We start from the raw sequence: 25,267 nt of genomic DNA on the forward strand, positions 1-25,267 counted from the left end.
CACCTTTTTCATTAGCTGTTTTTCCCAGATTTGAGTAGGGTGGGATAGAATTGTATTTAGAAGCCTAAGTCAATTTACATACCCAGCAGGTAAAATACAATCTGGCCCTGATGTGTGATATAACCATACAATGCCTTTTTATGGCCTGCTGTCATTTATTTTTGATGCAGGAGAATCACATCAATTCAATTTCAAGAAGTATGTCCTCTAACTTCATTAAAGGTGACTTGCAAAGATTATTTATACATCATTTTTTTCTCGTTTATTCTTTTACTTGTTATGTTAGCCTGTGGCCTGTAGGCCAAAACCAGACCATTGAGCTGTGTCATCTAATCCATGGAATTCCTATGGGTCCAGAAATTTGGTGGCAGTTGAGCAGTGACAGCGTGAATAGCTGCTCATCTGCTCACCTACAGATGTGGGGAGTCACTCAGATCAGGACATGTGGAGAGTCTTGCAGGCCAGATAATGTGCTCCCCTATGCTGATCATTCTGGTGTGTAGTCAGGACAGCACATGGGATCAGGTCAGCACATGGATGGATCCAGGGTGCAAGGTCAGGCCAGTGTGTGATTGGGACAGTGCACAGGATTCCACCCCTGACCTCAAGCACCGACACCATGTGAGATCTGGCTCATGGACAAATACCATGACACTCATCTAGCTTGTGGAGGCAGAAGGTTGGGCACCACTGCTTTAAGAATATCAAAGTTGTTAGAATTTCACTTTGTATAGCTTTGCTGGAGGACATTTTAGGAATTCCATAGATATCTTCATTTTAAGACTAGAAGGGATCCATTAAGATGATCTGGTTTTGTGTGTGTGTGTGTGGTGGGGGGGGGTCCCCTAATACAAGTTAAATATATGAGCTTAGTTTTTGCATTACAGGCCAAAGAATTTCATCCATCAAACTGTATCTAGGCCATGTCTTCCATTAAAGCTAAATATATACCCATTCTTGATGTCAGTTGATGGAAAATACACCACATCCTCTGGTAAGTTGTTCCAGTGATGGACTGCCCTTAGAACAACTTATAGTGAGTTCTACCATAAAATAATAATTACAACAACAAAACCCACAAAAATGGGCATCCTTGTATCAATATTTTTTAAACAGGGAGTAACAAAAACAAATAGAAAAAGAATTTCAGAAAATTTAACTACTCGGTCAGTCACTCAGAATTCATTCTAATTTGGAAGATCATTTCATAGATTTCATAAATTTCATAGGCATTAGGGGCTGGAAGACAAAAAAAAATTATCCTTCTTTGGGTATCACAAAAATTTCAAAGAGGGTACAGACGCATTTGTTATTTTTTCTGCCCTTTGCAGAATAGTGTTCCTTCACTGCGATGTGACAATTAGATAAAAGGATCTATTTTTTTAAAGCGTATATGGCACAAATCTTGCTTTCAACTGACAGCTGAAGCATGAAGAATGCTAATCCAGCCCTAAACCAACTCTGGAATCCATAGCATAATACATAAAAGGCAGGAGGCTAGACATATATGCCATATACTGATGTCAACACTCCATCTCCCGCAGGCAGCAAGAAAAAAATAATCAGCAAAAATATGCAGTTATGAGAGATTTTTATATTATATTAGGAAATAATTTTCAGTCAATCTTCAGCTAGACTTGAAATTATTTAACACCCATTGCACCAAAATGCAGACCTCAGTCCAAAAAACCGGTGTGTACATCATTTTAAAAGTCCAAAACATATTAGAGCAGTGGTCTCCAACCTTTGCTGACCCATGAGCAATACTGAACAAGTAATGTACTGCAGGCAACATCATACTTTGCTCTTGCTGTCAACCTCAGTTTTAACTTTTTAATCTTCCATGGCTGCAAGCAATTCCAGAGACTCTAACAGGCAACATGTTGCTTGCAAGTCACGTGTTGAGTTGTGCTGTATTAGATGAACAATGAAAGTAATGCCAGATTGATTAAAACCACCGGATCTATAATTTATTGTACAAATAAAAATACAGTGAGTGTATTTTGGATAAAGCCTAAAACAGAAGCTTAAGCAATGAGTTGAAAAATTTACCCCCAAACCTTGGCCATATTCTTATTTAAATAAATATATGTTGCACACTTAAATTAACCAGTATTATCATCCATATATAAGAATATTCACTTTCTGTCATAAACCAGTAAAGAATGTTGCTGTGCATGTTTAAAAACATACTGCATTTTAGCATGAAGGGAAGTGAACCTTTTACATAGCTTATTAGGTGCCCAGTCTTCCTCCCCATTGGCAGTGTTTCCATTAACTTTAATCAGGGCAGGAGCAGACCCTAATCCTGTAAGGCACTTTATAATCCTTTGGGGTGAAAGACATACAAATTATTATTAATTACTTGTCAACACCCCATTTTGAAAATGTCTCCTATTCAAAAAATGTCAGATCTTAATTTTGAAATTCATTTTGGTGTAGCAATTTTAATACCTTTAATGAATGTTTTCCTGTCAGTGGGATTTTTTATGATACTGTAATTCTAATCTTTAAAGTCCTTGGTGTTCATATTCATCTAATGAAAAACACTGAATGTATTTTTTTCCCAAAGATATATAAAGATAGACCAAAACAGCTTCCCCCCTTTCAATGCAGACTGATGGATTTTAAAAGCTCCAAAAGCAGTTGGTATGTGATTATGTACAGAAATCTCTCCTTTAAAAAAAGATGCATGTCAAGTATTAAAAGGACACTGACAGCTTAAAAATAGTATTTTTCAAATAAATACATTTCTTTACCCATGTTACTAATAATATCATACAGATGAGAAGTTAAAACTTCTAAAATATGTAATATACTTGACACTGCATATGCTATTTGTTTATATTGTGTATTTTGGACAAAACAAATTAATGGAATCAGTTCCACATATATTAATAATCAACCTCACTTCAAGGTTGTTTGTCCTATGATGATTTCATTTTTTTCATTTTAATACATAATTATGCAGATGTTTCTCTTGTAGATGTTCTAAACATAAGAAGTAAATATAAATTGATTGCACCGTAGTAATTAATAAATTACTTTTAAAAATAGAAGCTTAGGGCCTGATCCAGCTAACCATTCAAGACAGTTCTACATGCAGATGACTAGGAGGATCAAACCATTAGCTAGTGATTCATTTCTCTTCTCTAATTTAAATGCTAAGAGCTAGGCTTCCAAAAGCACATTTAGGTCCCTATGTAAAAGTAACCTGATTTTTTTTTTCAGAATACTCTTCCCAGTGAATTCCATAAGAGATGCAAATAGAAATGTATTTGAGGTGAATCATTAGAAATCATGTAAACATTTTTTAAAATTTACATACCTCAGTATGGATTACGGAGATGAATTTCAAGTCCCCAATTTGGGAAGAAAAAAAAGCCTCTATCTTTCATTTAAATCTTGCAAAAATTTCAGAAAAAAGAATATCTCAGTGCAGTCAGAGTGATACCTCAGTGGAGAGAAAAACTCAGGCCCAATTGCTACTTAACACTTTTTAAAGTGCTTTAAATGGGAAAAACACTTCCAATTAATTATCCACTAAGCCCTATAATGTACCTTACAAGTAAGTGATAAGTATTATTACCATTCTGGTAAGCCAGAACTTTCAGGCAAATAAACAAACAAAGAAAGTAAGCTCTATAGTGTCTGAAACAGGATTAAAATTCAGGTCCTTCAGCTTCTAGCTATATAAATGTTTCACAAACCAGCACCGCCTTTTTGTTTATATATGGACCTAATCGTTCCTTGTCTGCATGAGTTCAACAGCATATTCTACTAGTTTAGCTTGAAAATGCTTTAACGCTTTGTTGCAAAGTACAACATTTTTCTCTTCTTTATTAAGGAATTACTGATTACCAGGGATCCTCATTTTCGCTGATAAAAAAAAATCCCCAATATTTGGATTAAAAGAAGTAACCCCAAATCCACATCTTTCTATAATCAAAATGAAAACCACTATATATATCCAAATATTGGGGATTTTTTTTTTTTATCAGCGAAAATGAGGGTCCCTGGTAATCAGTAATTCCTTAATATTACTTATATATATATATATATATATATATATATATTATTACTAATATATATATATATATATATATATATATATATATATATATATATATGCTGATTGCAGTACACCCCAACATGAAGTCTTTAATGAGATACAATTCCCAATTAAACTGAGGTTCATAGAAAAGATGACTGTGGTTTCTCAGGCCAGGTACAGACATTACACTTTCACTGGTATAAGTGATAGGAAACCGGTCTATACCCATAACAGAACAGAAGTTCGGCATACGTAGGATGGTTTAAAAATGGTGGCACCTTGTCCAAGATTTGACCCCCCACACCAAAGGGGAAATGTAAATGCTTTTTGCTACCCACCTAAACTACCTCACTTACAGCTTAGGCTTTCTCAACATTTGTACCTAGCCTAAGTGTTATGGCTGTATTTGAGGTTCTCTTTTACAAACATGCCTGTAAGAACCTAATTCCACAAGTACTCCCACTGAGTCCAATGTGACTATACATACTAATAAAGTTTATACATAAATATTGGAGGACTTGGATTTCTGTCTTCAGTGTTATAAATTGCCTTACCATTAAGGTTCTTAAGCAATAACAGCCTATAATGATTGATTAATGGTCAGGCTTTATGTGAAAACTGAGAGGACACTTTGTACATGAAAACTTGTCCAACAGCTCTCCCAACTAAACTGTCAGTTCAACAAGAGATATCATGAATGCACACATACATACAAAAAACAAAACAGAAAAACCACCTAAAAGTCCAAACCGAACCAAAAACCCAACAACAATAACAACCACCACCTTGCCTTTTATGGGAGAAGAAAATAATTTTGTTAAGCAAGTACAAATTAAAGTTTTGCAGTATTATTCTGTGCAAAAATCAGAAACTGGCATTTTGTTAATGAGGATTACATATGGAAGTGACTAATTCCCAAACATTTAAGTAGGTTATGAACAGGTATCCTGGTTTTCTCTGATAAAAAATAACCCCAAATCCACATATTTTTTTTGTGATTAAAATGAAACACCACTAATATTTTGTGTGTGGGGGGGGAGGGGTGATGTGGTGTTTCATTTTAATCATGGAAAAATGTGGATTTGGGGTTGTTTTTTATTAAATCAGAAAATTTGGGATTATTTTTTATCAGAGAAAACCAGGATCCCTGGCCATGAGTTATGTTATATGCATACTATATCTTATCAAAACTCTACAGTACACCTAGGACTAAAGATTCTGAGATAAACATGGGTGAAAAAGGGCTCTGCATAATAACATTTCTGATCCTAATGTCAAATCTAAGGAAAATCTGCATGAAGTGATGCCCCTGAGAAACATGTATAATAAAATTATAAAAAAATAGGCATTTGAACTGTTATATGGATTATATCTATAAAAATGATTATCTGGTGAAAACAAATACAATCATAATAATAAAAAAATGTTAGCCAATTTAGAAGGATTACTTCAGCTACCCCTATATTTTCTGTTCTTTAAGCATTGCTTACATAATCTTTCTGAAAACTGAATTCTCTTTTCTTTTCTTCCCTTTTCTTTAATCTTAGTAGATTCATATACCTAAGGAAGAATATTCCATATCTTCCATTTGTGGAAGACCTGAAGTATGCAAATACACATTAGTATAAACTGCCACTGTTTTAAATTACCAGCAAGATATTGCACAATGGATCTAATTGGTTTTACTTGTCTAAAGGTACTGCTGTGTCTGTCCATTTTGTTAGCAATTACTACTTGTCGTGTCAAATAGGCCTAAAGGAATGTTTTAGACCCGTTTCTAATTCCTATTTAAGGCTTTGTCAGTAGGGAAATTATTGTAGTATAGCTCTGTCCTACAGTGTGTATGCATTGTCCTAGTATGAGGTAGGGCTTCAGGCGAAACCCTATTATTGAGGTAAGATGATCCAAAAATCTTTTTGCCTATAGTGGTACAGCACATTTACTCTTGGGATTTGCACTTGTAACTACCACACTGTAATTACAATTATGCAAATTTCCCTATCTGAGACAAGCCTTGAAACAAAACTCCTATTGTCTTCAATGAAGATGGTGTTTATGGTCCTGATCTTGCAGTCAGATCTGAAGAGGCATGTTCTTCTTGTGTGTTCTCATAGTTTCATTACAAATCAATAGATGTTACATGCAAGCACAAGAGAGAGACTAGGTAGATCTGATTAAAGGATCAGGACCTAACTAAATAATAGGGTATCCAGTCATATTTTCCCTATTTTTCCCTATCCTATTTTTTCATCCTTGGATAGATAAACAGACTCTGGAAGTTAATCAAGCAGCATATAAACAAAAGAAAATGTACACTTAAAATAAAGGCAATTGTTTTCATTCATGTACAATGAAAAAGAAGAATAAAGTAAAATGCAGAATAAATAAAGAAAATGGTACACAAGTTAGGTCTAATTTCTAAAAACTATTATATCATTTAACACTAGATGTTTCAGACCAGTGTCTGAAACTAAATGCTTATTTTTTAAGGATATATGGTGTAGTAAGACTATTTAAACTTAAAAAAAAAAAACACTGGTTCACAACAGTGATCCATATTGTATGACATTAAATGTTGTAATCACAGTCAATATTGTTTAGGTTGCATATTAAATCTTGGTAGATATAAATTGGAAAAAAAAATATCACTCATATAAGACCCCAGGTAAATTGATTTGATGAAGAAAAGCCAACTAAAACAATCTGTATTAACCTTCAAACAGATGGTGGGTATTGTCTTGGAACTTTTTCACTATATATTCTCTGTTATGACATTATCTTTTATTGAACCAACCATACACAGTTCAGAATGGTTGATCCAATAGAAGATATTGCTTTAAAAAATCTTGTTCCTTACAAAATCCTTGGACTGTTATAGTTACAACAACAATCTAACCCTGCTGTAGTATGATAAGCAATCTACTGCAACCAAAAGAGAAGATGCAAAGGGTATGACACTGATTTATTTTTAAAATGTTCCACATTATCGGAAAATCCTGACTTGCTGAAGTCACAAGGTGTCCTGCCATTGACATCACAAAACTCAGAATTTCATCTATTGGTTCCATTTTCCTTTGATATACATGCATTACTCTCATTATGATTAAATGTCATATCAAGGAGGTGCTAATCTCCAAAAAACCAACCCAAAATGTGAATTTTAAGTCAACAGTACAGAAGACTAACTTTCTTTGATCTTAATTTATGTCAATCCTTTATGAACTAAAGAAATAGTTCTTGGAGATATATATATATGAATGAAACCCAACGCAAACATAAGTAGATTATAATCTACATGATGAAATTGACTAGTTTTAAACAGATAAAATCTAACTGTGATACTTCATGGAACCGTAAAGTATATGGCTTATATGTAGTTCTGAAAGACTTTCAAGCTTATGTAAAAACTTAAAAAACTCTGGTATTAATACTTTTTAGATAAATATACAGCCATGTTTGATTTAACTAAATACATTCCCAAATGAAAATACATGTATGATTTTTAATTTTTTACATTTAAAATGAAACTTGCTATGAGAAAACTTAATCTCATCTGAAGAGTGTTGTTACTGTAATCAACCTTGCTTTATGAGCTGTTAATGTTCTGGAGTATAGAGTAATTGCCATTAATGCCATAAGCTGTACTTTGCTTATGACTTAAAAGCTGAAATTCATTACCTAATCTCAGCCCAGTACAAAGACAGCAATTCCATTTAGAGATAATTACACAATTAAGCACAATCCTGAATCAAAAATTACAAAAGTTCTATAACTACATTAAAATATACCCTATATCTCATATAGACCTCTGAAAATGTTTCCCTCTACAATGGCAGTATTTATTTACTATTTATCTATTGATTTATCCTGTCTGTTTCTTCAAATGTCAATATTTACTTTTAAGATGCAAATATTAACATTTATACCAATCCTGATACTTGTATTCAACAATTTTTTTGCTGGCTTTGGGCCTGATCCTTTATTATTTGTACACCTAAAACTCTCACTGATATCTACATGTTTTGCGAAGTTAAAAGCCATAAAACTGCCCTAACTTAAGTGGGACCTTGTGTGTACCACCATCCACGTATGTGTCAATATAAAGCAAGGTCAGGACTTCAAAGGCTTTAAAAATGAAAAAAACCGCAACAACAAAAAAATGGGTGGGGTTGGGGAAGGGTGGCCTTAATTTCCATTAAAACTGCAGTATTGTAAGAACATACCATAATCCTTTTTCATAACAAGTTTATATTAACTAAACTTTAACGAAAAAAAGCTTGCAATCTTTTTGCTTTTACTTCAATAAATATATTGATGGTAGACTAGATGGAGTTATGACTACAATTGTAGTAGTTAAACTTTCACCTTCTTAACTGGAAATAGTTGCTACTTTATTATTATTGGCTATTTTATTTTTATGTAATTCTATGTTGTATATAGCAGGAGCAAATGTGTAAAACAATGTCATTCTAAAAGGATTCCCCTAACTCAAAGAAAGAATATAAAAAATAAACCTCTTCATATCACTGGTGTAATGATCATGATAGATTCTAAGCCTGAGTTTCATAAGCTAAGTAAACTGTTGAAATCCTAATGAGAAAATGTGTATTAGGCATCAAACTCAAGTAAACAATCTCTACTGCAACAACCTCTTCTCTCTTTTTCTCTTTTAGACTCATAGTCCTGAAAGGTAGCCCAGAAACACATAACTTACAGCAGTGGCCATAACTGGACAAACAGTAAACAAACAAACAAACAAACAAACAAATAAAAACAGGAGCAGTGTGACAATGTTCTATAGTTTTCAATAAATAGAAATATATTTAAAATTTGAAATGTCTAAATATCAATTTTATATATATATATATATATATATATATATATATAGGCTTTGTTCCTGCCTGCTGCAGACCCCACAGACTGACAAAAGCACATATGGAGGAGTTGTTTTTCTCAGCAGAAGTTTATGTAAGGTAGGACTTCAGGATCAAGTCCACAATATTAACTAAATATCTTTCTTTAATTCACAGGGTATATCATACCCAAAGAACATATCTGTTCTTCTATTTTTAAACAGAGCTCCCCACTGAAATCAATTAAGAGTTCTCCTATATAGATGGCCCAAATTACATTAAAATAGGGTCTCACATTTAAAATTTAAAGTGAAATGCTAAAATGTTGTTAATTTTCCAACAAATTGCAAATTTATGTAGGTAAGCTTTGGGCTCACTGCCAAATTACAGTTATGTAATGTTCTTTATATATTTAAATGCTTCCCTTTACATTTACAAAACAATAATACTAAGAATGGCTTATTTCAGAACTAGAAGGCTAACTGTCTTCTCAATAATACTAGTGAAAATCTGCAATAATTGCAATTAAATCACGAGAGTTACTTCAGAATCATACTTGTACAATGAAGAGCAGAATCTGGCCCATTTTCTGTAAGTTAATTAGTTAATTTGATAACCATTTAATTACTACCTTCATTGCATTTTATTCCCTTTGAAATTCAATTAATTAAATGTTTCTAGTTTCTAGGACCTAAATGTGTCTCTTTGTGCTTTCTGACACTATTCTGTTCAATGTTTTAAGAATAAACATTCATTTTAACACATAGCTCTTTATAGCATGTTTGCAGTATTGTCACACCACTAGTTATTATGAGACTCGTCTAAATAATGAAAAACAAAATGAAAGCAATAGAAATTGTAAGGCTCTATCTTACATATATTAGTATGATATTTATACATAGACAGATGGACAAATAGAGGAATAAATATCCTGCTGACTGTTTGTACAGGAAGGCATTTAATCAGGACTCATATTCACTTTGTGAGAGTACTTGAGCAGAGCTACAGAAGAGGGCAGGGAGCTTATGTATGTGAGCTCACAGCCTCCCCTGCTTCTCATAACCCCACCCCAACTGTCCTCTGAATTATGGTCCCATTATCCTCTGTGCAGGGCCTGTATTTGATAGTGGAACTGCTGCAGAAAGAGAGTGGGAGTTCGCTAAAATGAGATAGCCAAACCAAATCATCATACCATTGGGACGCTGTCTTTTATGGGAGCATCTTTCTCTCATTCACGTTATACTCTCTATTTCCATTCTTTTTCCCAGTCATGCCAATGTTCTAAGAACTGTACGAGCATAAAAAGTCCAGGTCCCTATCCCAGAAGTCTTCAGTCCAATGGACTTATGTTTACTCAGTCATGAGTTCTTTCAGTCTCTCCAGAATCTGCATCCTCACAACATAGGAGTCTGCTTACCCTAACGTGATCTCCCAGCCTCTAAGTGACCATGCACACTATATTGTTATGGATCCCAGCACTTTTTCCTACAAACTATATTACAAGCCCTGATACCTTCCAGTATCCATTTAAGCTTCTTTGATGGTGTGGAGGTTGGTCAGGCTGTATAGGTCGAAAAGCTATGCTTCACAAAGTCTACAGGACCAAGATTTTGCACTTGATACTATTAATTTATCAGTAGCCCTGGATGTTGAATTTCTTTCTCATGGAATAAATGTTTTTTGACAGACCATTACTATGGCATGCAATAAATTCACAAAAAATAACCCTTTATAGCCACAAAGGAATTGTACCTCATTATTATTTGTAATGCTATGTAAGGCATAGTAATAATTTCAGGTCAATTTTAAGGTGTTTACCTACATAAGGTAGTATTTAACCTAGTAGTTTCATATTACATGGAATTGTATTAACTACCACTGCTTTTCCAGATTTGTTTTCTATATTTTATTTGGGCTTGTTTCTGACACATCACTCACATTGAGTAACACTTTACTATTCATTCCAATCAGAGCTAAACTGTGAATCAAGAAGGGATATCAGAACTTGACCTAATATGCATTTCTAACAAGAATACTCCTGAGTGACAAGTATTTGTCACAGTAAACAAGATGGGCCATATACAGAACTGAACATACTTATCTAAATTTCCACCTCTAAATGTTTACTCATGTAAAATTCAGAAGTCAGCGGGAGATCAACGTAAGAAAAATATGCAAGATTAGGCCCTGTAAGTATAGAAGTAGAAATTTCTCTCATGGCAGATTTTTAATTGATGACAAAACTGATATGTTTGGTATTAAGCTAATCTATAAAAATGGCTAGAAACAACAGGGTGCATCCTCTGGAACTAGCATACTGAAGTCCAGCTTGTTTTATCAAAGAGAGGATTAAAGTATGTAACACCAAAACCAGACCACTTAAAAAGAAAGAAACTCCCAAACTAGTATTCAGTATGTAGGACATTGCATAAGTTAAGCAAATGTCACAATACTGAATATAGAAACTACATAAAGAAGTTACAAAATATTTTTGTTTAGACTTGCTTTTATAAATAAATGTTATATATTACTACTGTCCATGTGTTAGTTCTAGAAATCAGAGTTCTCTTCTCCTTTTCTTTTTTCTTTGTTTATCATGGATAGTCCCATACTTTTGAAACAAATATATGGCTATCTAGCTCTTTCATCTCAGGAATCTCAACATTATTTGCTAAAAGGGGGAAATACTTAGGGGGGCAAAGGAAAACCAGACTAAATGATCCAACTAAAACAATTTTCAAACAAAAATGTTAAGAATGATTTTTAAAAAAGGGATCAATATATTTTTCTCTGACATTTTTACTTCTTTGGTCAGCACTAACTCAGCATATCATCTTGCAGAAAGTTTCACTGATCTTGTTAGCAAAACAGAGGTCATATTTTCATAAAAAATATTTTTTCTTCATCAAATGTTATGTTTTAAAAGCACAAATACATTTATTTTTGTCATCAGACATTCCTACCTATTATTTCCTCCTACAATTTTCTGAAGACAATTAATCATTATAGCCTTTGAATGGGAAATCCCATTTCCATTAAAATGTGAGCTCTCAAATGGCCCTCTTAGCTGTATTTCAAGATAATTATGGAGTAAAGTATCTTTTTTCCTTCATTTGTGTCTTTTCAAGGATTTATTTTCAAGACAGTGTAAGAGGGTAATCATTACTGTTTAATTTTCTTCTCCCAACACTGGAGCTGTTTTTTTTTTTCCCTTTCTTTTCTTTTTTTCATTTTTGGCTGCTATTGATGATAGTTAGTAAAGTGGATAGAAAAACTTTAAAGTAATTATCCTGATTTTAGTATGTGGACCTTTAGAATTTTCCCCTGTACCAAATATCAACTGTGCTAATAAAATATGGATGCAATAGCTTTATTGCCATTAGAAATGGCAGCATAAGGAGCATCAGTATAAAAAGGCAGCTTAGGCATTTCTACCACCCATTTCATTTAAATCCTAGCAGTTTCTGTGCATTAACTCACTTGTGGATGCTGCCTCTTTGTGGCAGAATGCCATTTAAATTGTACATTTCACATTATGGACCTGATCCTGTATTCAGACTGAAATAGAAACTCCCATTGATCTGGATTTTGGACGTACAAGAGACAATATTTTATACCTCAAGGGTACTTATTATCTCCAGGATCTGACCATTTAGTTTTTACTAAGAAAACCTCCTCTAAGTCAATGACCAAGTCAATTGGCTTGATTTTCTTCTCATTTAACAAAAGTATAGCCCAAATGAGTTCAAAGGAGTCATTCTTGATTTATATCATTGTAACTGAGAGGAGAGCCAGGCCCACTGGCTTCAGCAATGATTCAGAGAGCAGAGCATGAAGAAAGACCTCCAAGCTGGGAATTCACATCTCTCATTGACTTGAGTAATAACAGTATACATGATACATCAAGTGCTATTCCTTTTTGGGACAAATGAAGACTCTCAGGACCTAGAAAAAAATCCACATTCCACTACACTAACCTGCCCAGAATACTGTATGATCATACCTATATGTTTGTTGTGTTTTGTTTGGGTGGGGAAGGGAATAATGGAAGGGAAGAATACACCCCAACATATCATTCATCCTGAATGGCTAAGAGAACGGTTTTGTTGTTGTTGTAAATATATGTTTTTCATAAGTTGGGAAAGCAGAATAGAACAGAGCCCTTCTCCAAAAAAAAAAAGTACTAGTTGATGCTTGTGTAAGCAATATCACACATGACAACCTAGTGAAGAACAATAAAAAGTGTATGAAATATCACTTACCCTGTTCCATATATTAAATGAAGACTTTAAAGAGGGAAAAGTGTAAATATGAAACTATACTATTAAACACATAGCAATGTAAAAATCCCTGACACAGGTCATGTGTCTTGATGATTACAGTATATTGTATTTTGAAAACAAGCTTCAGAACAACGGGTTATGCCTAAAACTGTCAGTTCTCTTCTGCTCAAACTTGACTGCCAGTAAAAAAAGTTTCACATATGAACAGATGATTTTGGCAAGAAATTTTAAACTTCAGGGAATCATTACTTCATGTTATTCCATTTGAAATAGTTATCAAGTGTTTATTCAGAAACTATTAAAAAATTACATGTGCTGGGATACATATGAGACACCAGATGTCCCATCTTACAGTGATGCCGTGTTTATGAATATCCTTGTCATTGCCTGCTGCCCAAAGGGGTAAAGACATTGTCTATAGATTTGTACAGTCCATCATTTGGTCTTTCAAGGTGCCAGTATACACATGGATCTGTACAAGTGCAATTGCATTTGACTAAACAATCAGAAATTGGCTACAACAGTAGTCAAATCATTATATTTTGGTTGACTAATGAAAAGTAACATTTTTTTCCTGCTAAAATCAATGATTTCCACATCACCCTCACTAGTTAGTCCAGCTAGTTGCTCTAGCAGGAGGTTCCTAGTAGTTACATCCTTTAAAAAGAGCAACACGATATTCATTTATCCTGACCAGATTGTGTGTCTTAGATTGTCTTTTAAGATTTGGTCATAATTAAAATTAACTTTAATGATTTCAAATGTCCTCCTGGTACCACGTAAGGTTTGGAGATAAAGCTCTAAATGTAGTGCAACACTTCTGAGCAGTTCACAGACTTTGGACCCCATCCTGAAAAACACTTAAACAACCAGGTAATTCTACTTGCGAGACCAGCAGCCCAGAGCAGGGCCTCAACCCTACAATTTTGGGGACAGGTATCTTAACTTGTGGCTCACCCAGTGACATCTAGGGGACTACTCACACGAATAAAGTTGTTCATGTGCTTAAGCATTTGCAGGATGGGGTCCTCTCCTGGGACTACTTTTCGTGAGTCCTCACAGGTGTAAGTATTTGCAGGATTGGACCCTAAAACAGTGAAGGAAAGAGAAATGCCAATGCGCATATAAAAATAGGTGCTACAATAAAATATTTTTCTTTTTTTATATATTTCATCAATAAGTTATTTTCACTAACCAGTTATGGATCATATATCTCTGCACTCTGTAATGATTTGTCCACATCTAAGGTGATCCTTTTAAAGATCATAGTATATATCTATATATATATATATATCTATATGTAAGTATAGATAGATATATATTGTTTTGTTTTTTTAATTCAAAAGTCCAGAAAGCATACAAACACATCCTCTTAAAAAAAGGAAACCTTGTATTAAAGTCGGGGTGTGCTAATCTCTCTGTAAAAGCCTTTTTTTTTTCTTTTTTCAACTCACCCATGGCTAAAAAGGGCTTGAGGTGCACTGCACGTCTTCAAACCAAAGAGAAAAGAAAAGGAAGCGATGACAGAAACAAAAGGGGGGTTGTTTTTTGTTGTTGTTGTTGTTATTGTTGGGTTTTGTTTTGTACTTGTGGCTGGGAAGAGACCCCTCCCCTCTCTGCCCCCACCCCTCGCCCCCTCCGTTCTCCACCACATGCAGGCACCCAGTGTTGTGCCCCCTTTCTACACCAGGGGAAACCGAGGACGAACTCCAGAAGGGGCAGGAAGGAGTGCGCGCCCTGGCAGTCTCAAGCAAAAATCCTGTGCCAAGGCACTTCACCCTACAGCCAAAACCAAGTGGGGAGCGGGGGGAAGCAAAAGGGGGTGGGGGCAAGGAGGGGAAGGGGCTCAGCCTCTGTGTGTGTGTGTGCACGTGGAAGGTGGTTACATACAAACCCTCCAGGAGGAGGAGGAGGAGGAGGTGCCTGGCGGCTGGGGTAGGGGTGGGGGCTGCTCAGAACTGGCTGAACGTGGTCTGTTTCTCCAGCACTTCGAGGTAGTCCGGCTCTGCGTGTAGTTTTGCTTTGAGCTCCAGGTACTCGTTCCTGTTGGGCTCTACATAGACAGTACTCGGGGGGCTGTAGAGCACCGCCTCCCGCAGCCGGCTGTCCCCCGGCGCGGGGTGCAAGTAGGGGTGGGGGCGCCTAAGGTCATAGCCGGGGGAGTAGGTGTAGGCGGCGGGGAACTTGGGGTAGTCGGGCAGGGCCGTGCCGGGGGCGCCCAGCGGGCGCTTCTCGGGCTCTCCCGCGGCCCGGTAGAAGCGCTCGGCGTCGGGCCCGGGCGGCAGCAGCTCCTGGCGGGGCTCGATGGTGCTGACGCTGTAGGCGGGGCTGCGGCCGGCGTCCGCCTCGTCCCCGCCGCCCCCTCCCCCGGGCGGCGGCGGCGGCGGCGGCGGCGGGGGGGGCGGCGGCGGGTGGCCGTAGGTCACCTTGAGCTCGTGCAGGTCTTTGTAATCCTCGGCCGAGTTGCCCTCCCGCGAGCGGTAGATGGGGTTCTTGCACATGTGGCCCAGCGGGTGCGGGATGTACTCGTAGACGTGCCCGCCGGGGGTCTTGACCTTGGGCAGCGCGGCGTGGGGCTGGGGCTGCGGGGCCGGCGGCGGCGGCTGCTGGTGGTGCGGGTGGTGGTGGTGGGGGTGCGGGTGCGGGGCGCCGCCGTAGACGCTGTACTGCATGTTGAAGGAGCTCACGTCGGAGTGGTTGGCGCTGGCGGCGTCGCCGCGGCTCTTCTTGCGGCGCTTCACGACCAGCACGAAGAGCCCCGCGGCCACGAAGACGGACATGATGAAGACCAGCAGGAGGCTGAGGATCAGTACGGACAGCGGCACTGAGGAGGAGGCGTGCGGCGCAGAGCCGCCGCCGGGGGGCGACAGGGCCCCGCCGCCCGCCGTGCTGTTGGCGGCGGCGGCGGAGGAGGAGGAGGAAGGGGGGCTGGGGGTGGGCCGCGCCGGGCCCCGCGCCGAGGACGGGGTCGGGGTGGACACCACCACGTCCGAGTAGTCGGGGCACAGCAGCTCGGCGCGGATGCCCCGCATGTCGCTGTGCGCGAAGCGCTTGGGGGCCTCGCACAGCACCGGCTCCACCAGCACGCCGCTGCCCAGCTGCTCCAGCCACAGCTTCATGCCCAGCGCGTCGCACGTGCACTCCCAGGGGTTCTCGTGCAGGTCGATCTGCAGCAGGGAGCGCAGCTGGTCCAGCACCCCGCTCACGGGCAGGGCGGCGAAGTGGTTGCTCCGCAGGCTGAGGCGGTAGAGGCTGAGGCCCGAGAAGAGGTTGGCGGGCAGTGCCCGCAGGAGGTTGTTGTTGAGGAAGAGCAGCTGCAGGTTGGGCACGGGCGCGAAGGTGCCTGGCGCGATCTCGCGGATCACGTTGTACTGCAGGAAGAGGTATTGCAGGCTCTGCAGGCCCTGGAAGAGCTCCGGGCTCAGCCGCTCCAGGCGGTTCCCGTTCAGGTAGAGCCGGCGCAGGTTGCTCAGGTCCCCGAAAGCCCGGTCCTGGATGATGGAGATGCGGTTGTTGCCCAGGTGCAGCAGGTCCAGGCCCGTGGCCTCCAGGAAATCCGTCCTGCGCACCACCACGATGTAGTTCTCGGTCAGGTACATCTTCTTGGGGTTGTAGGGCTTGGGCTGCAGCTCCGAGATGCTCTCGATCTTCCTCTCCTGGCAGTTGACGTTGAGGCCCAGGTCGGAGATCTGCAGGTTGCAGGTGCAGGCGGTGGGGCACTCCAAAGGCACCGGGGATTTGGTCTGGTAGGCGATGCTGGGGCCGTAGTTGCTGTAGCCCAGGTCTTTGGCGGGCAAGCGGGACGTGGGGCGCACCCGGGTCTTGTTGGGCTGGCGGGTGCCCTTGGGAGGCTTCAGGGGGGACTTGTACACTGCCGAGGACGAGGTGGCCACGGAGTTGACAGAGGCCGGGGTGGTGTGGAAATAGCCCGTGGTGCTCAGAGGCGTCTGCGGCCTCATCTCGTAATCCGAGATGAGCCTCCGGGGGCATAGCTCCTGCTTGGAGACCTCGTCCAGGTCCCGGCCGTGCAAGCGGAAAGGGGTCTCGCACACCACGTCTCCTACCAGAGCCGAGTAGGAGATGCTGTCCAGCCAGTCCTTGAGCGCGATCAACTCGCAAGAGCAATTCCAGGGGTTCTCCTCCAGCTGCAGCTCCACCACTTTATCCATGTGCTGCAAGAGGCCCGCGTAGGGCAGCAGCTTCAGGCGGTTCCCCCGCAAATCCAGGTGAGTTAAGGGCACAAAGCGGAAAAGGTTGTTGGGCAGGCCGGAGAGGAGGTTGTCGTTGAGGATCAGCACCTGCAGCAAATGCAGCTTGCTAAAAGCATTGGGCTCGATGACGCTGATGTAATTGTAATCGACTTGCAGGTACTCCAGACTCTCCAGCCCCAGGAAAGTGTCATCCCGCAGAAGTTCCAGTTTGTTGTTGTTCAGGTGCAGCCTCCTCAAGCCCCGCAGCCCGTGGAAGGCCCCCGTTTCGATGTCCTGGATGTCGTTGCTCCCCAGGTGCAAGATCGAGGCCCCGGTATAATTGACAAACTGGTTGGGGTAGAGCCTGTTCAGCAGGTTCCCAGACAACAGGAGGTGATAGACGGGGAATCGTGGGGGGCTGATCTCGAAGAGGCTGATGATCCCTCTGTTTTCACAGCTCACCGTGAGGATGCTGTCCTTCTCCTCGCAAGGACACGCGTTGTCACAGATTTCCCCATAATACTCGATGCTCTCTGCCCACGAGAGGACTAGCGATGTTAAAGCAAACGCTAGCGTCTGCAGCATCCAGATATGCATTTTTTTGTTGAGGTCCTGTTCCAAAGTTACTGTAGAGCAGCAAGCGTACATTTTATCTCCTACGAGGGCAAGAAGAGAAGAGAAAACAAGGTGATAGGCTAAGGATTTGCAATAGAAACCAGACACAAAACTTTGCACTTGTTTATTTTGCCTGGAAAGAATGCTAGGTTTGGGTTGGGTTGCTTTTGTTGGGTTTTTTTTTTGTTTTTTTTTAATTACTCAGCCCTCCGTCCTTTCTCATTCCCCTGGCTGTAAAACTCGGTGACATTCATTCTGATTAAAAGGCTGATGTGCAACTCCTAGCGAGTTAAACGTCTGCTGTATTTTAAAGCATAAGGTCACACTGGAAGCTCTTCTGTTCCTATGCATATGTGCCACATTTCAGTGTTTCGTCGGATTTTTTTTTTTTCAGGACCAGCCCCATAAATATACATAAAATGGCTGTCAGTTCAGTTTCACGGTTCTAATTTAAGAGAAAAGAAGCACCATTTTATGAGGTTTCCCACCTCACCTATTACCCAACCCCCTCTTTCTTCCTTTCAGTACCTCTTCAGTGAACAGCGCACTGTTAAGGTCTTTCCCTATTTTTACAGAGCCAAGGTGCTACCTTGATTATTTTTAACCATTGCTAGAAATGTCTCGGTGGGAATCCAAGGGGAAATGTTCGGTAGGCAGCAATGCGATTTCATTCGGCACCAAGAAACCTGACGGAACCTCTAAATCACCCCTTTCCTATAGGGTTGACGTAAATAGGTAGATGGCTGGATAGATAGATATAAAAAAAAAACCAATAAAATAAAATCACACCCACACAAAAGGATTCTGGTGATGGACTTCTCCCGTATTGCAATGAATTACACCCACCTCGCAATTGCATGTACCTAGCAGCTCTCTTTAGGAACAGCTGGTTTTTGCGCCTTTACTCAAGTAAGCAATCTTCCTCAGTCGAGGTTTATGAGCTCACAAATGAGTTGAATACAATAGAGCATAAATGACTAGCGAAAAGACGTCTTCATTCCTTGCACTCAGGCACACTCAGACACACACACACACACATACATGTACACACACACACACACACCCCGAGAAAGAGTTAAAAGGAGACGTTTTTGCCACTCACCCCAAAGGTGTCAAAAATGTAAAACCTGAGGAGCATCTTCGGAGTCTCAGCCGTATCTGACATACCGTTTATTCCCAACGTTTTGCAAAACTAGTCTAATAGAAGTGGAGAGAGCTAAATAGGTCTCATGGAAATCTCTCATCGCCAATACTCCAAGCATTGGAGTTGCTGATTATAAGCAGCGATGGCTGTCAATGCTCTTCATCCTTTAGGGGAGAAGACACCCGAGCTGATTAAAAGCCAAGGGAGGGAGGGAGAGGGGAAGAAATACAAAAAAAGAGAGAAAGAAAAAGAAAGAAAGAAAGAAACCCCTACCATTGACCTATGTCAATGATTTAATACCCGAAATTCATCCGGCCAAAAAATAAATCCTTTTTCTTTGCTCTCGTGCAGTCTTTCTGTCTCCTTGAAGCTTCCTCTACTTGTCTAAGAACATTGAGGAAGATAATATGTGCACTTGTGTGCGTTGGTGGTGGCGGGGGAGCAAGAAGTCATTCCGGCTCAAACGCTGCGCTCTCGGAGCAGGATGGCATTTTTTCCGTGGTCAACCTCAGCGCTTCAATCCTGCCGGCACAACTCCGGGGTGGAGAAACGCACCCTCCAACCAAGTCTCAGGACTGCAAGGCATCTCCCGTGGCAGCGGATGCAAGGCTGGGAATGTGGCACTGGCCCCCCAGGCAGGCAGCACGGAACCGAGAGCCTGGGCTCAATGCACGCACAACAGGGAATTTCGACCAAACGTCAAAGCCGCTCGAAATGACTGAAGGCAAAAAAGGCTTCACTGCATAAAGGCAGCAGAAATCCTACTTAAAGCATTTACCTTGCCGCTTCTCGCTCAGCTCGATCAGATCCATTCGCCCATTAAGCGACTGTTCGTCCAAAAAAAAAAAAAGAAAGAAAGAAAAAAAAGAAAAAAAAAGCCATTGGGAAACGTGTCCGGTCAGTGCTAAACTCCTGGCGTCTTCCAACTTTAATTCAATCACGCCTAGTTAAGGAGATCAATGTGATTTTCCTTCCCTTCGCCTTCCCCCTCCTCCAAAATGTGAAGGGCTGGGGGGAGGGGGCGATCAAGGAAATAAAAGTTGCCTGGGCTGCGAGCAAGGGTGGCAATCCTGCCTCGGAAACCCGTCCGTGATGGCCGTGTGTTGCCTTCGCCAGATCTCCAGAGAGGATCACATTTTCGAGGGGCGGGGGGAGGGCTGCATTTGTTTTCCCCCAAAGAGTTCAAACCCTAGATTACCGCACTGCACATCCTCCTCCGAGCAGCTTTCAGTACCGCCGACAGCAGCAGCAGCAGCAGCAGCCGGACACTGCCACCCAACTGAGCAGCACCCAGAGTTGGAAGCAATGCTTTTTTTTTTTTTTTTTGCAAAGGGGTGGGGTTGGGGGCTGGGAAGCAACAGCAACAGCAACAGCAACAACAACAAAAAACAACAAAAAAAAAAGAAAAAAAGGAGAGAGAGAGAGAGAGAGAGAGAGAGAGAGAGAGAGAGACGTGGGAGGGAGGCAGGGAGGGAGAGTCAACCCCGATACTTACTTAGCCTGAAATCTCCAGGGCCCCGGCATGGTTGCAACCCACCGAGATGCCTGTTTGGTGCGAGAGCCGCCCAGGCACAGGATAGAGGCGGTGGGGATTGCAGTCGAGAGGGTCGGCTAAGAGATGCACACAAACACCCCCCCCAGCACACACACACACACACACACACACACACACACACGCACACACGCACGCTCCAGGCTGAGCCTAGACACCGCTACACACACGCACGCACAGCCAGGCGGCGGGGCCGGGGGCTGCAGCCCGGAGCTCGTTCGGCGCTCTCCCCCACTACGACAAAGGGGTGGGTGTGTGTGTGTGTGTGTGTGTGTGTGTGTGTGTGTTCCGGGGAGGGAGGGAGGGAGGGAGAGGGAGAGAGGAGCGAGCGGAGGGTCTCAGGGAGGCAGCGAGGGGGGAGGTCTGGAGAGCAGGGAAGCGGTGGGAGGAGAGAGGCGGCCGAGAGGGAGGAGGGAGGAGAGGAGCGGGAGTGAGTGGGGGGCGCCGGGAAGAGAGCCAAGGGGGAGGAAGCTGGTGGGGAGCGGGAGGCAGGGAGCGGGGTGGGCTGGGGGCTCTGATGGAGGCAGGAGGAGGCTGCCCAAGTTCAGCCTTTCGCTGACATGGTGGTTAAGCAGCTGCACCAGGCAGGGCGCAGGCACATGCCGATACAGCAGCCTGGATCCGGAGCAGCTGCACACACACAGGCATAGACACTTTCAAACACACACACACACACACACACACACACACACACACACACACACACACACACACGAGGCATATGCACGCGCACATTCAAACACACACATAGAGGCATATACACAGGCACATTCACACACATGCACTCGTAGACACGTACAGACACGCACTGAAACACGCAGAGACACCCCCACACGCATTCAAACACACAGGCACATACACATACACTGCTATACACCCACGTACAGACACACACACAGACACACTGGTGTAAACACACACACTGGGGTACACACACGTACAGACACACAGAGACACACAGGCACATTCATGTACATACACACACTGGTGCACACCCACGTATAGACACAGAGACACACTCGCGTACATACATGCATTGGTGTATGCACACGTACAGAAACACATTGCTGTATACACACATACAAGCACACACTTGTGAGCATACACACTGGTGTGCACACACGTGCAGACAAGCACACAGGCACACACTCGTGTACATACACACAAGTGTATACATACCTACACACTTGTGCACATACCCATACTGGTGGACACACGTATAGACACACACACACGTGTACATACACACAATGGTGCACATCCATGTACAGACACACACATACTTGTGTACATACACATGCTGGTGTAAACCTGCGTACAGACACACACATACAAGCACACACTTGTGCACATACACACACTGGTGCACGCACGTAGGCACACACTCGTGCACATACACACACTGCTGTGCACACAAGTACAGACACACACATACACACCTGTGCACATACACACACTGGTGTACACACGTACTGGCACACGCACACAGGCACACACTCGCGCACATACACAGTGCTGTGCTCACACGTACAGACACAGACACACATCTGTGCACATACACACACTGGTGCGCACACACAGGCGCACACTGGTGCACACACACGTACAGGCACACACACAGACACACACCTGTGCACGTACACGCACTGGTGCGCGCACACACACACGTACAGCTCCCCACCACGCCGCACTCCCACTTCCCACGGACCAGGTCAACTTTCTCCCCGCCCGGCAGCCGGCTGCAGCCCCACCTCCGCCTCCCGCCCCCGCTCCCAGCGCCCGCCGCCCGGCCCGGCTCCCCAGTCCCCAGGGCACCCCCGGGCCGAGGCCGGGCGATCAGCAGCGGCGGCTTCACCTTCCTCTTCTTCCTCCTGCAGCGCGCCCCGACCATGGTGGCAGGGGCCGAGCGGGGCGCCCGCCCCCCCGCTGCCCCGGCCGCTTGCTCCGCCGGAGCCTCCGTCGCTGCCGCCGGGGCAGGCCCGGGGCGCCCCCACTGCATGCACGGCTCGGCACCGCTGCGGGCAGCGCGCGGGGCGGAGCGCGGTGGCAGACGAGCGGCGCTGGCTACACGCAGCGCCGGGGGGTCGCAGCTTGGCGGGGTCCCTGCAGTTCGGGGCGGGGAGAGGGCGGGGAGGGGGCTGCAGGCACCCAGCAAGTCCCGGGGGGCTCTGCCGGGGAAGCGGGGCGGCGCGGCCGTGTGCGAGCCCTGTCCGCGGGAGGCAGCGCGAAGCAGCCCGCCCGCCTCATCCTCCGGAGCCTGCCGCAGCCATGGGGGAGGCGGCGCAGTGCCGCCGCGCGGCCGATAGGTGGCGGCGCAGGGCGGTGGATCCGCGCTCTCCCGGCGCCTGGGCTGAGCAGCTGGAGCTGTGCTTTCTCGTGGGGAGGAATGAGCCTTGCACAGCCAGCCCGGAGCACGGCACAGGCAGGGGCTCGGGAGGGAAGCGAGTAACACAGCATCGCCTCAACGCTTGGAGACACAAACTTCATGGCCTTGTGCTGATTGCTTCGCTTTGGGGGCGGGGAACTGCGGCTCACCTGCAAGCTGGGTGGAAAAGGAAGGAAAGAAAAAAAGACTCTGACTTTTTAATTACTTTATTAAGGCATTCGGGATACAAAAAGTTAGCCCCTCTGGGGTCCAGGTCCAATATACAAAGCAAAGACAAACAAATTACCATCAAACCAAGAGCACCATGTCATTACATTGATAACATTACACCTGAGAAACACCTTACTTGAATTACATGTTGTGCCTAACATGCCGTTTTGCAGTCGAGACACCGGCCACACAGTCCTATAGATCAAAGCCCTCTATAAACAAACTATTCCTACCCTGCTCTAGCCAATCATACACATGACAAACCTTTCACATTCCCACACAAAGAAAATAGCAAAAAGCAGCCTGGTGAGGGCCCAGGGCACAGCATGAGCTGGGAGTTGCAGTCCAACACCGAGCCTGTCCAGTTGAAGGAAGGAAGGAAGGACTTTTGACTTTGACTTTTAACAACTTTATTTCACAAAAGATCAGGTACAGAAAGCAAAAAACCATCAAACCACACCAAAGAGAAGCCATTCCAGGACATTCAGAACATCACACCGTGACAAACACCTTCGCAGTAATACACATCTTGTCTAACATGCTATTTATATATATAGCCCTCGAGAAACGAACAATTCCACCCTTCCCTGTCCCATAGTACACGTACAAAACCCTTCAACTTCTCACCCCGAGAAAATAAACAAAAGCAGCCTGGTGAGGGCCCAGGGCACGGCACAAGCCGGAAGCCACAGTCCGCCACCGCGCCCGCCCGGTCGCCCAGACCGGTCATGACATCAGAGCGCGTATTTGAGACGGCCGTCCTCCACGTGGCACAGCGGTCCCTCAAGGGCCCACAGTGCCTCGAAGGTGGGCATCCCCCGCCGGAGCACAGCGTGCTCAAACTCCAGCGAGAGGCGCGCCCGCACTAGGAGGCCGAAGAGCCGCGGGGCATCGTCTGAGCCGGTACCGGCAAGCCGGTTACTACGGCTCTTGAGGACGGCCATCTTGGCCTGGCCCAGCAAAAAGTTGGCCAGGCAGATGGCGCCCCGCTCAGCCGCCCGGTACGGGAAGGAGCATATGTAGGTGGTCTCTGAGAGGCTCCTGCCCAGCGCCCGCAGCGGCAGCTCGAGGGTGGCAAAGAGCGGCTGCAGGCGGGGACAGTCCAGGAAGGCATGAAAGAGATCCTCCTCCACGCCCCCAGGGCAGAAGGGGCAGGCCGTCGAAGCGGCTGGGTCAAAGTGGGATGCAAACGTGCCAGTGGCTAGGATGCCGTGCAGCAACCGCCACTGCAAGTCTTCTTGGCGGTCGGCGGCTTATACAATGTGCGCCACGCCGGGTGGGCCGGTTGGGAAGCAGGTGGCCCCAGGCGCCATCACCATGGTGTATCGGGGCGGCCCGCCAGCACCTGAGCATGGTGGACACAAACCACCCAGGCATACAAGCTTCTACGCGATAGAGAAGCAAAGGGACAACCCGTGTCACTATCGGGAGGCATGGGGAGCCGCAACAGAGTGCCCGGCCCACCGGCCAACTCTGCGGCCACAGTTGGGGTGACCGGCAGCGAAGGGAAAGCCTCGCTCATGGCATCCGCGGCCCACGGGATCTGGCGCACACGGAGATGTTTGTCCAAGGCGGCCGCTGCCATCGGCGGGAGGGCGGAGCGGATGTCACGCAGGAGATGACCCATGGTGCAGATGGAGCGCACGCCCAGCCGTGCTGCCAGCGCCTCGGGCGAGAGCCAGGCTGATCAAGCGGGATCCAGGAGATGGTGCAGGCGGAGGACACGCGCCTGGATAAGGGTGGCCGTGAGGCTGGCAGAGGCCAGGTTCGGCACGGAGCCCCACAGGGCTGAGTTGTGAACCAGAGGCTCCCTCAGCAGCTGCGGGAAACACAGTGTCCGGGCTCGAGGCTGGAGGTGGAAGGCGGCCTGCCAGGCTCGTACCACGCTGCGATAAAAGGCTGGAAGCACTGCCCAGTTCAGGAGCGTGGGTGTCAACAAAAAGAGTTCCCGGTCAAAGCCAAGGGCACTGACCCTCTGCA

At 44.0% G+C, this 25,267-nt stretch overlaps 1 protein-coding gene across 3 annotated transcripts; it reads right to left on the bottom strand.

Annotated features, from left to right (window-relative positions):
* Positions 1-1,944: 1,944 nt before the first annotated feature.
* Positions 1,945-22,941, bottom strand: SLITRK5 (SLIT and NTRK like family member 5). 3 transcript variants are annotated; one of them, XM_059721128.1, is made up of 3 exons: positions 22,547-22,941; positions 19,098-19,303; positions 1,945-18,036 (listed from the first exon to the last, which is right to left on the bottom strand). In XM_059721128.1, the coding sequence occupies exon 3, from the start codon at positions 18,026-18,028 to the stop codon at positions 15,143-15,145; it is 2,886 nt and encodes a 961-aa protein (XP_059577111.1). In that variant the 5' UTR covers positions 18,029-18,036; positions 19,098-19,303; positions 22,547-22,941; the 3' UTR covers positions 1,945-15,142. The 3 variants fall into 3 exon arrangements, with proteins under 3 accessions (XP_059577111.1, XP_059577110.1, XP_059577109.1); XM_059721127.1 differs by lacking the exon at positions 22,547-22,941 and adding an exon at positions 20,635-22,436; XM_059721126.1 differs by lacking the exons at positions 19,098-19,303; positions 22,547-22,941 and adding an exon at positions 18,842-19,091.
* Positions 22,942-25,267: the final 2,326 nt, after the last annotated feature.

Source organism: Alligator mississippiensis, chromosome 1 (genome assembly GCF_030867095.1).
Source record: "Alligator mississippiensis isolate rAllMis1 chromosome 1, rAllMis1, whole genome shotgun sequence".
Classification (NCBI taxonomy): domain Eukaryota; kingdom Metazoa; phylum Chordata; order Crocodylia; family Alligatoridae; genus Alligator; species Alligator mississippiensis.